Source organism: Dysidea avara, chromosome 1 (assembly GCF_963678975.1).
Source record: "Dysidea avara chromosome 1, odDysAvar1.4, whole genome shotgun sequence".
NCBI classification, from domain to species: Eukaryota; Metazoa; Porifera; class Demospongiae; order Dictyoceratida; family Dysideidae; genus Dysidea; species Dysidea avara.
In genome coordinates, this window is record NC_089272.1 from 16,460,838 (window position 1) to 16,474,885 (window position 14,048).

The 14,048-nt window shown below is 37.7% G+C and overlaps 1 protein-coding gene across 1 annotated transcript in view; it reads left to right on the forward strand.

Annotated features, from left to right (window-relative positions):
• The window catches only part of LOC136261846 (uncharacterized), a 67,348-nt gene that overhangs the window by 50,569 nt on the left and 2,731 nt on the right, over nt 1-14,048 (forward strand). Inside the window, exons 23-25 of the mRNA XM_066055961.1 lie at nt 630-827; nt 4,307-4,501; nt 8,285-8,470. Of these exons, the coding sequence (XP_065912033.1) occupies nt 630-827; nt 4,307-4,501; nt 8,285-8,470 (579 nt within the window). The remainder of the gene's footprint in view (nt 1-629; nt 828-4,306; nt 4,502-8,284; nt 8,471-14,048) is intronic.

Consider the following 14,048-nt stretch of genomic DNA (forward strand, 5'->3'; position numbering starts at 1 on the left):
TAATTAGATTTTGAAGATTGATATAGAGGCTAACGAACATGATATTGAGGCAAAACTACCAGGTATGGCTATTACAACAAAGTAACAATATTTTTTCTCAACTTTGAGAACCAGCTGAAAATTCTAACCCGGCATTAGAGAATAGATTTTATACCCTTATAACCATACCTGTTGGTTTTAGGTTGATATCTTCTTCCAGGATTAAATAGTTATTTGAATCTTATTAAGCCCCATTGGAACTTTTACTTGAGTGCCCCAAATAGCCGCAGCCATTATCATTTGGAATAAGGCTTATTACAGTCTATGCTAAACTCAAACCCACATTGCAAAAAGAATCAAAGGAAACTTGTGTTTTGTATTTGACTTAGCAACAAAGGCGTTGTGGTCAAGGCTATATGTGAAATATAACCCTGTGGCTTAATTCCTTTGATCTGAATTGTCAAAGTGATAGGTATATATGAACATATCAACTGCTATAGGATAATTGTATTGAATTTGCACAATCGTAGGAAATTCACAAAAAAAAACTTTTCATGGTTTAAAGCAACCTTTAAAACTGTTGCTTGTATATTAGTTTATATTACACTGTCTGTAGCTCAAAACTAACTGTTTTCTGTTTGTACCCATAGTGAGAAAATGTCCACCACTTACTGCTATTGATCGTGGAAGTATTGATTGTTCACTTGAGAAATGGAGAAATAAAGAAGCTAATCCTGGGGACACTTGTACTTACACATGTGATGATCCTTTTGAACTTGATAGTAGTGCCACTAGGACATGTCAGAATGATGAAACCTGGAGTGGAATGGAGCCTAGGTGTAGACGAAGTATGTTACTTTTTACTATTGTGGGGACACCAGATATTAAATGGTACAGTAGTACCGCTTAAGTAGGGATCCAGGGGAAACTTTTGTATGCTTCCCAAAATTCTACCATCCTGAGGAAATTTTACACCCCAAAAATCACCTTTATGGAATAGTACTAGTCCATATAATACGTAAAACAGCATAAAACACAGATGGGCGGATTTTTTTTTTAATCACCAAAAGTCGAATTTTAGACTCACTGCCTCACTAACTGCCCTACTCATTGACCACAGTTGCAAGGCTAGAGGTCAAACAAAGCAGTGCATGGCCACCATTTTATGCCACAATAACAAACTCACCAGTGGGATAGGAACTTGTTGGAGAGCATACTAGGAGACCCTCATCATTAGGGTTATCTGAGTATTTGTTTGCTGATGATGCGGCCCTGTTCTCTAGGTCAGATATGGATAATTATTGCAGCTAGGGCATTTAAGGAGGTCACTACAGACTTTGACTGTTTGATTTGACTTTTAGCATCCAAAGATCAAGCTACTTGTTGCTGGGGTTAACCTTATGGCTGAGGATGTAGCTCTGTTAGAATTAGGTTGTAGAGGTAGTGAAGAATTTAAGTATTTAGGGTCATTGATAGAGGTTCATGGTGAGATGACAGAGGAAGCTAATTGCCGAATTGCACAGGCTTCTAAAGTTTTTGGTGAGGTTTGCAATTCTGTGTTTCTGGCTTGCGACCTTAGTTTGGAAACTAAACGTTTGGTCTATCAATCCGTAGTGCTTGGTATCCCTTTGCATGGTGGAGAGAAATAGGTTCCCACTCAGATAATTGATCGACTTTTCACTGTTACTGTAGTGGATGCGCAATGGACACTGAAAGGACTGTGCAGAGGCACAGCACATGTGTATTAGTCTGAACGTTTTGGTATGCGAGAGTCTGTTTGCAATTCGTTAAGCTTCAGGTGGATGGGTCATTTTGCATGTATGTCTGATGATTGCATACCAAAAAGGATTTTGTGTGAATAGTTGCCTCAGACGTGACCTGCCTATGGTGTAAAGCTGAGATGATGTAATAAGGTTGCTTGTATGTATCAGCAATAGCAAGGTCTACAGTTGGAGGCACACAGGGATGCTTGGATCTAGAACACAATCCCCTGATACGCATTACTGAAGAGCGCAGCATGGAGAACGCCAAATTACAGTGAAGCTTGCCCATAACCACAGAATATGGGGAATTCCACTTCTCGCTGAGCAATGGGCAAGATGTTTATAATTGATGCATGGTACCTGCCTTTCCCATACCTAGTAATATACTAATCTTTTTCTTACAAAAATAGCTATGTCTACCAGAACAATGTAACTTGTAACTGTTCTATCATACATGACTGTTGTATTAGAGTATATTTCGAGTCAGCCAAGGAGTGTAAGGAGTAAGGTGATCTTGTTTATTGTTAAGTAAATAGCTAGATTGTTAAGAGGTGTGGTTTCCATACTCTTTCGCTATTAGTCCACCTAGATCTTTATTTGGTGGGTGTGGTCACAAACCTATGGAGAACCAGATCACAATCATGAAGTTGCAGATATGTAGTAAGTATACCTGTTATAGCTAGTAGCGCCGGGACTGAAGCGCTTCTGAAATCCAGCTCTGAAATAATTCTGTGGCATCTAAATATGCTGCTGAAAGAAAGCATTGATGTGGAAAATTAATGCCTCGACATGGTTTCGTTGGATGAAGAAGACAAGCAGCCTGATTGAAGATAAAAGAAAAGCCAAGGTGCAGAGGGCCTACACTCGTCGGATTTCTTACTGCATTACAGCGACTTAGCAAACATTGCTTAACAAGTACAAAATAAATGAAGTTGGAGCAACAGTGTAACCGTGACGCAAACTATTCCTCAGGTGGTCATCCCATCATGAAAAGAACGCATCAAATTAACCAAAGAGTCAGGCATGCCATACTTCCACAAAGCATACCAAAGTGCCTGCCTTGTAGGCCTGTGCCAATAATGCCAGCGTAATCTGGGACATAATAGGTAGCCAAAAGCATCAGCATAATGCCAGCATAATAGGCACAATTTTTGTGCATTGGTTATCAGAGAAGCTGAAACTCTGCCTGTTTTGCATGATACAGAATGGGATAGTGTGCAAACATGGTAAAAATCAAATTTACAGCTACGTTGTGAAGAAAAATTAGTTAAAGATTGATATACTCTAATAGAACAGTCACTGCATGTTGACATATTCTAATAGAATGTTCACAGATGCATTAAATACTCTAATAGAGCGGTAAAGACAAAATTTTATTTGAGCATATTTGGAGCATAATGGGACACAATTGGGCGTAATTGGAGCATAATAGGGGAAATGTTGGAGCATTGTGCAAAAGCATAATAGGCAATTTCAAAAGCATAATAGGCTCAGGCCTACTGCCTTGGCACAGAGTCATACACCTTGTGGAGACCAACAAATAGGAGGAAAATCTTGTTACAATGTTCAGTGGTCTTCTCCACTAGTTGACAAACTCAAAAGACCTTATACACAACCCCTACCAGACTGAGAGTCAGTAACAAAGTCTTCTATATACCACAGTTTGGATTTGGTCATTGATTACTCTTGCAAATAGGTTGCCCTTCACATCCAGTATACTGATACCCCTCCAGTTATCACACACAGACAAATCACTCCTTTTGGGAACTGGCACTAGCATTGTATCACACCATTCTACAGGTACCCATTCCGTTTTTCCACATTGTACCAAACAATGACACTATAAAATCCAACCATGGGCCACCACAACACTTTACAATATCAGGTAAGAAGCCGTTACTACTGTACCTAATGCCTTTCCCACTTTGATTCTTGGTAAAGCAGCTACCACTTCATCACCAGTAGGTGGATCACACATCTCTTTCCTCATTGCCATTGGTTGAATACTATCAATGGAGGCCATGTTAAAGGAGCTCTTCACTTTATAAACACCTTCAAAATAACCTCTCCATCAACCAAGTGTCTCTACTGACCCACAACACAAACTGCCATCTTGCTTCCCCACAGTTCTAGGTTGAACTGGCTACTACTTACATATGCATTGGATACAATAGCACTTCCATCATCCGAACACCTGTGTGCCAGTTCAATCATAAAAATGTTCAGATAAGTGAATTTGTTTGGATAAATGAAGCCCATTCATTTATGTACAAAGTTCCATTCAACTACTCTAATAGAACATACACTATTGTAATAAAATGTTCACCTATTGACAAAATACTCTAATAGAACAGTTACTTATGCTGTTCAGATAATTGAGATTTGGATAATTGGCATCCTACTGTTAACATAATTTTAGAGATCACTATTCTTTTACTATTTACATATGAAGTCAGTAGCAATAAGATGTCAATGAATATCATAATCATATTATACACTAGAATTAGAAATACCATTACAATCACGTAGTATGCATTATGAATTGTATATGCTTCTATTTATAGCATGTCTCCCTCTTGTGGCTCCTGATAATGGAAATATTGATTGTTCACTGGACACTCATAATCGACAAGACACTTGTACTTTCACATGCAATGATGGGTTCAGATTGGAAGGCAGTGTTAGGAGGACATGTCAGTTTTCTACTAATAGACGTCGTCGTCCATCATGGAATGGCAATGAAGCCCATTGTGTACCTGGTAAGCACAGAATGTTTGTGTAATATCTGTTATCAGTAGACCAGACACTTAGCCCGCAGTCCATCAGTAGAAATCAAATACGGCAGCAAAGTAATGGCTGTAAAAATGTAAAAAAATTAAAATTTAATGGACACAAAGAACTTAAAACTGTTTGCTCACATGATAATGATCCTCCAATATTATCACAAAATGACACAGTTCTACAGTTTGTTTGGGAGCTAACAGCTGACTAAATGGATTCCTTAAACTGTTTGAGTTGCATCTGTATGTATGTATGTATGTATGTACGTACGTACGTACATATGTACATACATATGCAGGTTTGTATGTATGTGAATCTGTGTAAACCACCACACTGAAAAGCTAATAACCTGGTAGATGTGCCATGTAAACTCAAACTGTTTCCCGTCACACTAATAATCTGAAGTAAGCAATGCTTGGGAATAATTCCATGAGCCTTCAGGTAGGCTGAACAGCGTATGTAATAAATATTGGATGAGTGAATTTTTGAAGTGCCTGACACACATGATCTGTGTAACACATATTCTTTAGCCAGCACTGCATAATATACTACATTTTAGTAGCTGTCATGACCACCATTCAGTTCAAAGTACTGCACTCATTATACTGACTTGTGTACACATTAAGTTTTGCTTATGAGCACACAAAAAAGAGTAAATGATAGTTTGACACATTGCTGGCATAGACACCCCAGGCTAGGCACAATAAAATTACCTAATGACTTCCTGACCATTAAGTAACATCAAGAGTTAATAAAAATGTAGGAAGGCTCCCATAGCATTAACTCTTGGTACTGTACATGCTTTATAAATAACTTCATTGATGAGTACTAGTTTTATTTTGATGTCCAAACTTGAAGACAGGTAAGATAATTCTTTTCTTATTTGATCTTTAACTTGTATGCTTAGTGAAGTGGGTACGTGATTCAGAATTGATCATAAAATCTGCTGTAGCAGGGATCACCCCTGAAGTCAGTAAAGTGATGCACGCTACTCAAATTTCAACCTTTAAAAATTATCCTGGAGACATCTTACATGACAAACAGAATAGCATTAGTCCATCTAACATCAAATACAGCATTAAAAACACTTAGGCAGCCAGATACGTATAGGACTTATTAAAATTGTCAAGACTCTAATTTTCCTCTGCCAGCCAGCCAGCCAGTCTACCTTACCACAGTCGCTAGACTAGAGGCCAAACAAAGCACTGCACGACTGCCATTTTATATTGTAACAATATACAGTACTCACTGGTGGCATGTGCCTTTGGTGTTCAATAAGTGTGTGTTCTTGTCCTTCCTTTTATCTTCAGTCAGGCTGATCATCTTCTTCATGCAGGAATCAATGAAGAATTGGGCTGTTCTGGCCAAAAAATATCACCTCAAAACCAGTCTCACAATGGCATCTAACCAAGCCCAAAAGTGTCTTCAGAGTGACCAAAAATGGTTTTGATAAGTTACAAAGGAATTTTGTAAATTTCAGAATTTCTAGTAACTAACTTCCAGATGCCTTCAAACAAGCATAACTCAATAACCACTAAGGCTGCAGGCTAGATTTTTCACCATCAGACATTGCTTCAACCAGACTGGTGCCTTTTGGCATACTGCAGTACCTAGAGTACACTCATCATGGACGACTTACTTTTGTGTCCCATCACTTTCCACTCTGAGTGCCTCAGTGCCAGGTGTCAATCACAGTACCATGTATAACTTCTTCTCTGCTGACTATCACATTTATTGCAAAAATCATCTGTGTTTTCTGGAGTGACTGGATTGATGTTTCTTGTACTGTTCTTTGTCTGTAAAGCTGTGTAAATGGGCTGAACATGGAAAACAGTGTATCTTTAAGATTCAATATTTCTTTAAGTTAAGGAATTGATGAATTAAGTCACGACCAAAGTAGCAATTAAATCTTCACTAGTATAGCAGTGACGTAGCCAGGAAAAAAATTATCAAGGCAAAGTTTATACATTGACCTATTTTAGAGTGTTCGTTATCTGTATGCTCTGCAGACTACTGATTTGAAGGGTACACAAAAATGGAGAAGTTCTACAGTGTGCTGCACGCTGTCTCCGAAATGCAAAGCATGAGTCATCTAGGGGGATCTGTGGCATACCCCTCCTCCCATAAAAATTTTCCTGAAATTGAATTTGATGTTAAATTTGAAATAAAATTTCAAGTAATCCTCTACCTTATAATCACTTTTTATTTAGTTAAGGTTTGAAATAGATAGCTAGATGTTCAAATTTAAATACAGCAGCTGAATATTTAGATATGTATAGTAGTATAATTATAACCAGATGATGATCATGCAAGCATCAAGGTGCATATGGTATAGCAATATTGTCATTCCCTGCAAAATTTATGATCAAAATATAATTCAAATCAACATTTGCTACTTATTTATAAAAGAAGTACAACTAAAATGTGTCTCTTACAATTTGATTCAAATCTTTTAGAACATTAGCTAACTTTGTCAATGGCTTTGTATTGGTCAATGTACACCAGTGCTAGGCCATTCATCCTCTCTTGTAGACCTACTCCAGTCCTTCAGACATATCATACATGAAAATGAACAGTCACAAGGAACTGAACCCACTGGAAGAGTTACTGCCTATAGCTACTAGTTAGCTACTACTAAAATTAATATTGCTCAGCCGGGACGTGGTCTGCTCCTGACTCAACTGATTCATAAACTCTTTTAAACTTGGGTGGTACAGCATTTGCAGGTTGACTCACTGGTAGGCGTTTCAGAAGACTCTGAGCATTTCTGTACATTTCAAGTAATGCTCCAGCTCTAGCTTGCCTAATGCTACAATATACCATGCTTTAATTATTAGACTAGTTTAATTGTACCCAACACAAAAAGAATCCATAGCTCTAAGATATTTGGAGTGGTCAGGCCATCCATGGACTGCAGTGGAGGTCATCATTGTGCACACTACTTTTTATTGATCTGATGTGATATTTAAGTCAGGGATTACCTCTTTCGTGTGATACTCAACTGCATGTGCTAAGCATGTCAAGCTAGGGGGTCTGGAGGCATGCTCCCTCAAGGGAATATTTGAAAATACATATGCTTTGAAATGGTATGTGGAGGCTATAATTTTTTTGTGCTAATGCATCATATGCATGATCAATTAGCTCAATGCAGATGACTCACTGGAACTTTTGAAAAGTAATTTAAAGACAATTAGCATAGATAGATGTAAAAGACAGTGGTGATAATCTACGTATAATGAATGCTCTATTAGAGTATATTACGAGGACTGCTCTATTAAAGTATCTTGAACTTTTTACAAATTCAAGTAGCTGAAGGTCAGACCATGAGTATTGACTCTGAGACTGTACTACAGCCATAGACTCTATTATGTGTGGTACAGTAATTTTGTCTATAGTAACATTTGAGTAAAAAAAATTGGGGTGCCAAATCTCAGGCCCACTCAGCCTGAATTGTCACAGTTGAGCATTTTTTTACCAAGGAAACTGTCTCAGTTGCCTCAATGGTAGCTGTGCCACTGTATAGCTGCAGGTGTAGATGACCTCCCTTGTTTTGTTGCATTTTAGTTCCATGATCCCAACTCAAATTTTAATTTTTCCTAATACATGTACAGTATATACATGCATGCAGCTACTTTGTGGATTATTTAGAGTTAATAAGATATACACAAGTAAGTGTGCATGTATCTTATTGACATTCCTGAACTAGTATATAATAAGTGTTATATAAGTGGTACAAATTATATTAATGGCATATCCCATAGTGTGTCCACGACTTACTGCTCCTGATAATGGAGATATTGATTGTTTATTTGGAGGAGATAGAGAAGCTAATCCTGGAGACACTTGTACCTTCACATGTGATGATGGCCATACACTAGTAGGTAGTCCCAGTCGAATGTGTCAAGATGATAGAAACTGGAGTGGTACTGACACTACTTGTACAAAAGGTATGTTATTTTGCTATACAATACATTAACTTCTTCAATAATAAATACTTGTATACATTATATAATAATTTTTTGCCTTCTTGTTCAATCCATTTTATGTTCTTAAGAATAGATAACTAACCTCCATGAAAAAATTAAATTCTCCGTGAATAGCAAGTTTATGTTGGGCTGCCTCTGAACACCAGGTGCCCATGTGGTTAATACTTCCCTTTGCTTTATGTTTTGAATTTTAAAGTTTCATTTAGTCCATTTTTAATACATGCAACATCTCATTGTAATTTGTATATTAACTTTTTAATTTGTAAATTCATGAAAGCAAACGCCCTCACATACGTAACTACCACAAACACACAACAAATAAATGGTTGTATTTATCTGCTTTACCAGTTAGCTAGGCACTGGAGGGCGAACAATGGATGCAGAACCTGTACGAGGTGTTTATCACAAGCCAAGGATTTTCTGTTACCAACACTTTGACCATTCAATGTGGCACTTGAACATAGAGGTGCTAAGTCTATTTGGACAATATGTGGATGGTCTGTGGATTAAGTCACCCTGGGGTTGGTTTTCTTTAAAACCTTCTAGATATTTATCCCAATTCGCAGTAATTAAAGATTTTTCTTGGCTCGTGGTAAACACCTCGTACAGGCTCTGCCTCCAGTGTTTGCACTCCAGTTCCTAGCTAACTGGTAAAACAGATACAAACACCCATTTATTTGTTGCATGGTTGTGGTAGAGTTTGTATGGCTGTGGTAGAGTTTGCATGGCTGTGGTAGAGTTTGCATGGCTGTGGTAGAGTTCATGAATTTACGAAAACTATATACAAAGAAGTAATAAATAAATTTAAACTAGAGTGGGACATCATAGTAAAAGTACTGAAATAAGCTGGATTGGTGTAGTAGCACATAATGTCCAAACACTGTATCATACAGTACAATAGTAACTGTATAGTAGGGACCACAAAGGAGTAGGCGTGGTCCACAAAATAATATCACCCAAAAACCAGCCTCAATTTTCCCTTACAACGATGAGGCAGTATTAGTGAGGTAAAACTAAGCCCAAACAAGCTTTCAGATCAACCCGAAATGCTTTCAACAAGTGCTACGGAATTTTAAAAATTTTTTAATCGACAGAATTTTCTACTGACTGACTGACTAAGTAAATAAGTAACTGACTGACTGACTGACTGATGCCTTCAGACAAGCGTAACTCAATAACGGCTAAGGCTATGGGCTTGATTTTTTCACTGTTCGACGTCACTTCGGCCCGACAGGTACCTCTTGGCATACCACAGTATGTACAATGTATTCTTCATGGACTTACCAGTGTCCTCCTTTGTGTCCCATTCATCTTTGCTGACAGGGAAAGGTGTCGATTTGGCGCGAGCACGTGATGGCTTCCCTTCGAAATGGAAATCGTCCGTATTTTGCATAGTGGCTATTTTGGTTGCAGAGGTACTTTTCAAACCGTTCTTGATTCGTATTGCTGTGTGACGGGTTGAACATAACCGACAGCGAAGCGTAATGGATACTTCACTTCTCAGACGATAATTAATAAAATAGGGAGACAGCACCATTTCTTTTGGTATACATAGATTGTAGAGGTGCTTCCGGTAAAGTTCTTGATTCGAAACGCTGTGTAACGGGTTGAACATAGCTGACAACGAAGCATGATGTATACTTCACTTTTCGATGATAATTGATATAGCTGGGGTGTGCGGGCGCGGCCATTTTAGATGCAGTATGCGTGGGTTCACCAGTCATAATAAAATTATTTACAAAAACAGTTAACAAACAAGTACATGAAAAAATTTGGAATTTTCAACTAGAGTGGGGACCATAGCACATCGATAAAAAGTACTGAAACAAGTTGGATTAGTCCATGACAGTAAAACAATAAGAAGTGTTATATCCCTACTGTGCATTTCTGTTATGGTATCTTGAGCACAGTAGGGATACGTATAACACTTCTTATTATTATACTGTCATGCACTACTCCAACTTGTTTCAGTACTTTTTGTCGATGTGCTATGGTCCCTACTCTAGTTGAAACTTTCAATTTTTTTCATGTACTAATAAGAAGTGAATAGTGAATATATATCCCTACTGTGATGTGGTAGGAATATTCACTTCTTATTGTTTTACAGTAGTTGGACATTATGTACTACTCTGATCCAGGTTGTTTTGGTACTTTTATTGCAGTATTACGTTTTCCCTAAATTTTTCTTATCATTGTCTCCATGGTTATACACTGACATGTACTTTTTTATCATTAATCCAACTTTAAAACTCCTAATTTTATACTTGTAAAAATATTATGGACCAAAATGCCATAATATGATTTTATTTCTTTACTAGCTACAGTATTAAAATTTCAGAAGAAAGTAGACATTGGCATACACAAAGAAAGGAAACAAGAAAAGTAAAGAAGCAAGTTCAAAAATGTTACAACTGAAATGAGAATGATTCATGCAACAAAAAGTAAGGAAACAAGTCGAATAAGATTAGATAGCTACTTGCTAAAATGACACACATTATAATACCTAATATCTTACTTTGTATAGCCGAAAGTAGGGATTATAATGTGTGTCATTTTAGCAAGTATATAGCAATCTGATCTTGTTCGACTTGTTTCCTTACTTTCTGTTGCATGGATCATTCTCATTTCAGCTATAACATTTTTGAGCTTGTTTCCTTACTCTGTGTATACCAATCCCTACTTCCTTTTAAAAATTTTAATTTTTAATAGCTAGTTTGTTTACTTTTTATGTCTAGCTAGCTATACTACTCTTAGTTTTCCACATAGTAAAAATATCACTTGAAGCTGCTATCCTTTACCATTGTATGCAATAAGCATTTCTACAAATAATGACCGTATTGTCTTTTCAAACTATTACAGCAACTGATAAAGGCTTCAGCTGCATTTCTGAAAGCCTACGTAAATGATTTAATAGTAAAGCGTTGCTGGAGAGTCGACCATTAAGAATGGAACCCCTCTTTTAGAATACTGGATCCACCCCTCAAAGGCATGCACATTATTAGCTACCTCGCAAAAAAAACTAAACTGGTAGCCTAAGACTATGAAACGACTACCCAGCATTAATATATGTTATAGAGGACTCCTTGGCTACTAGCACCCATTTACCCTTGTCTTACACACAAATATTAAGCGCCAGGTCTTACAGCAGGCAGGCAGACGAAATTCAGGTAAATTCCAAAATTTTTAAAACACTGTACATAAAAACATTCGACTTTTCGCTTCGTTTAATCAAGGTACAGCATCATTACAGCAGTACTAATGTATTCCAGATGGTTATTGGGGCAAAACTTATTGCAAGGGTGTTTTTTAAAGTGTAAAAAGTCACGAAGTCATATGATTCCTTACCAATCCCTACTATACAGTACTATCATACTGTATGATAGTGCATTTGACTTCTATTAATTAATGGACTAATAATGACTCCTAACAAATTACTTGCTAAGGCTTCTTTTGTGGTTGGGGTGTGTCCTAATGTGGTATTTTGGTGAGTCTTCTATTAAAAGTTTTTGCAAAAAAAAGCATATAATGTATCATACAGTACTGTATAGTAGGGACCACAAAGGAGTAGGCGTGGCCCATGACATAACATCACCCAAAATCCAGCCTCAATTTTTCCTGATGACGATAAGGCAGGATTGGTTAAGTAAAACTAAGCACAAACAAACGTCAGATTGACCCGAAACACTTTCAACAAGTTGCTACGGAATTTTAAAAATGATTTATTTAATGGAATTTTCTAGTGACTGACTGACTGACTGCCTGATGCCTTCAGACAAGCGTAACTCGATAACGGCTAAGGCTACAGGCTTGATTTTTTCACTGTTTGATGTCGCTTTGGCCCGAGAGGTGCCTTTTGGCATACCGCAGTACGTAAAATACATTTTTCATGGACTTACCAGTGTCCTCCTTTGTGTCCCATTCATCTTGCTGACAGCGAAAAGTATCGATTTGGCGATCGCATGTGATGGCTTCCCTTCATAACAGAAATCGTCTGTATTTTTAATAGTGGCTGTTTTGATTGCAGAGGTGCTTTTCAAACAGTTCTTGATTTGTACTGCTGTGTAACGGGTTGAACAGAAGCATAATGGATGCTTCACTTTTCAGACGATAATTGATATAGCTGGGGAGCGCGACGCAATTTCAGATGCGGTGTGCATGGATTCACCAGTCATAATAATAATATTTTCAAAAAAAAGTTAACGAACAAAAACAAATTTGGAATTTTCAACTAGAGTAGGGACCATTGCACATCAATAAAAAGTTCTGAAACAAGCTGGAGTAGTGCACGATATTAAATCGCAGTAAAACAATAAGAAGTGTTATATCCCTACTGTGCTCAAGATGCCATGATGGAATGCACAGTAGAGATATAACACTTCTTATTGCTTTACTGTGATTTAATATTGAACACTTCTTATTGTTTTACTGTGATTTAATATTGTGCACTACTCCAGCTTGTTTCAGTACTTTTTATCAATGTGCTATGGTCCCTACTCTAGTTGAAAATTCCAAATTTTTCTGCATACTTGTATATATATATTTAGACTACAACAAGTTTGATACTGAAATTTGATTGGCTGAAAATGTGGTCTCTAAATCTCGTAGAGCCATGCTCATGTCCAATAGAGACCACGCTCTGAGGTGATACGAAACACGATAACTACGTGCCTATAACATTGGCAACACACAGGCATTTAAATGGCTATTAAAAGCCATACTGAATTAAAGGGAGATGTAATGGGCTTGTTTGTACTAATCAACACTACATTACTTGTTTATAAGCAGCTGTCGAGGCACAACAACAGCAGCAATGAGTTGCAGTCCAGTCGCTCTAGTCCAGTACTTCGAAACATAGAACGCACCTGTAACATTGGCAAAGCATGGGCGTTTAAACGGGTAGCAACAGCCACGCTGAGGCCCCGCCGTGTAGAGAGCTTGTTTCCAGTAATTAGCCATGCATTTCTCATTTTCAAGCAGCTGTCAACTCAAGGTACAATAACGAATTGTAGTCTAAATAAGTTAGACATCAAGAACCACTGGGTTCTCGGGATTTAGAAACCCTCAGGCCCTTAGTAGCCCCCTCGCTGCGCTCAGGCGCTACATCCCAGGGCCTTCAAGTTTTCTAAATCTTGTAGAACCCCGGTTCTTGATGTCTAACTATTATATAGGTGATCTATATCCAGGCTGTATGACTTCTTAGGCACTTGCCTAGACTGCAAACTGTCTGTGGATCAAGTCACCACCTGGTGTGGGATGCATTCGGCATAGTTTTCAGACTCAAGTTTTTGACTTTCTGCTTCACAGGTTTACTGTAGCCTTCTTGCAGATCCCTAAAGGGGTAGAAATAAATCTTTACGAATCACTATCATGGCTGAACAATATGGCAAATTTCAGTTTGCCTGAAATACACTTACTATTTCTTTTCACTTGATACTCACTAATTGTCCTATACTCCTGGCAAAGAACCACCGCGGAGGGTTGTTGGATGCTTTCCAAGGTGGTTTTTTGATGTGTGTTCTATTAGAATTTTCCAAAAAGA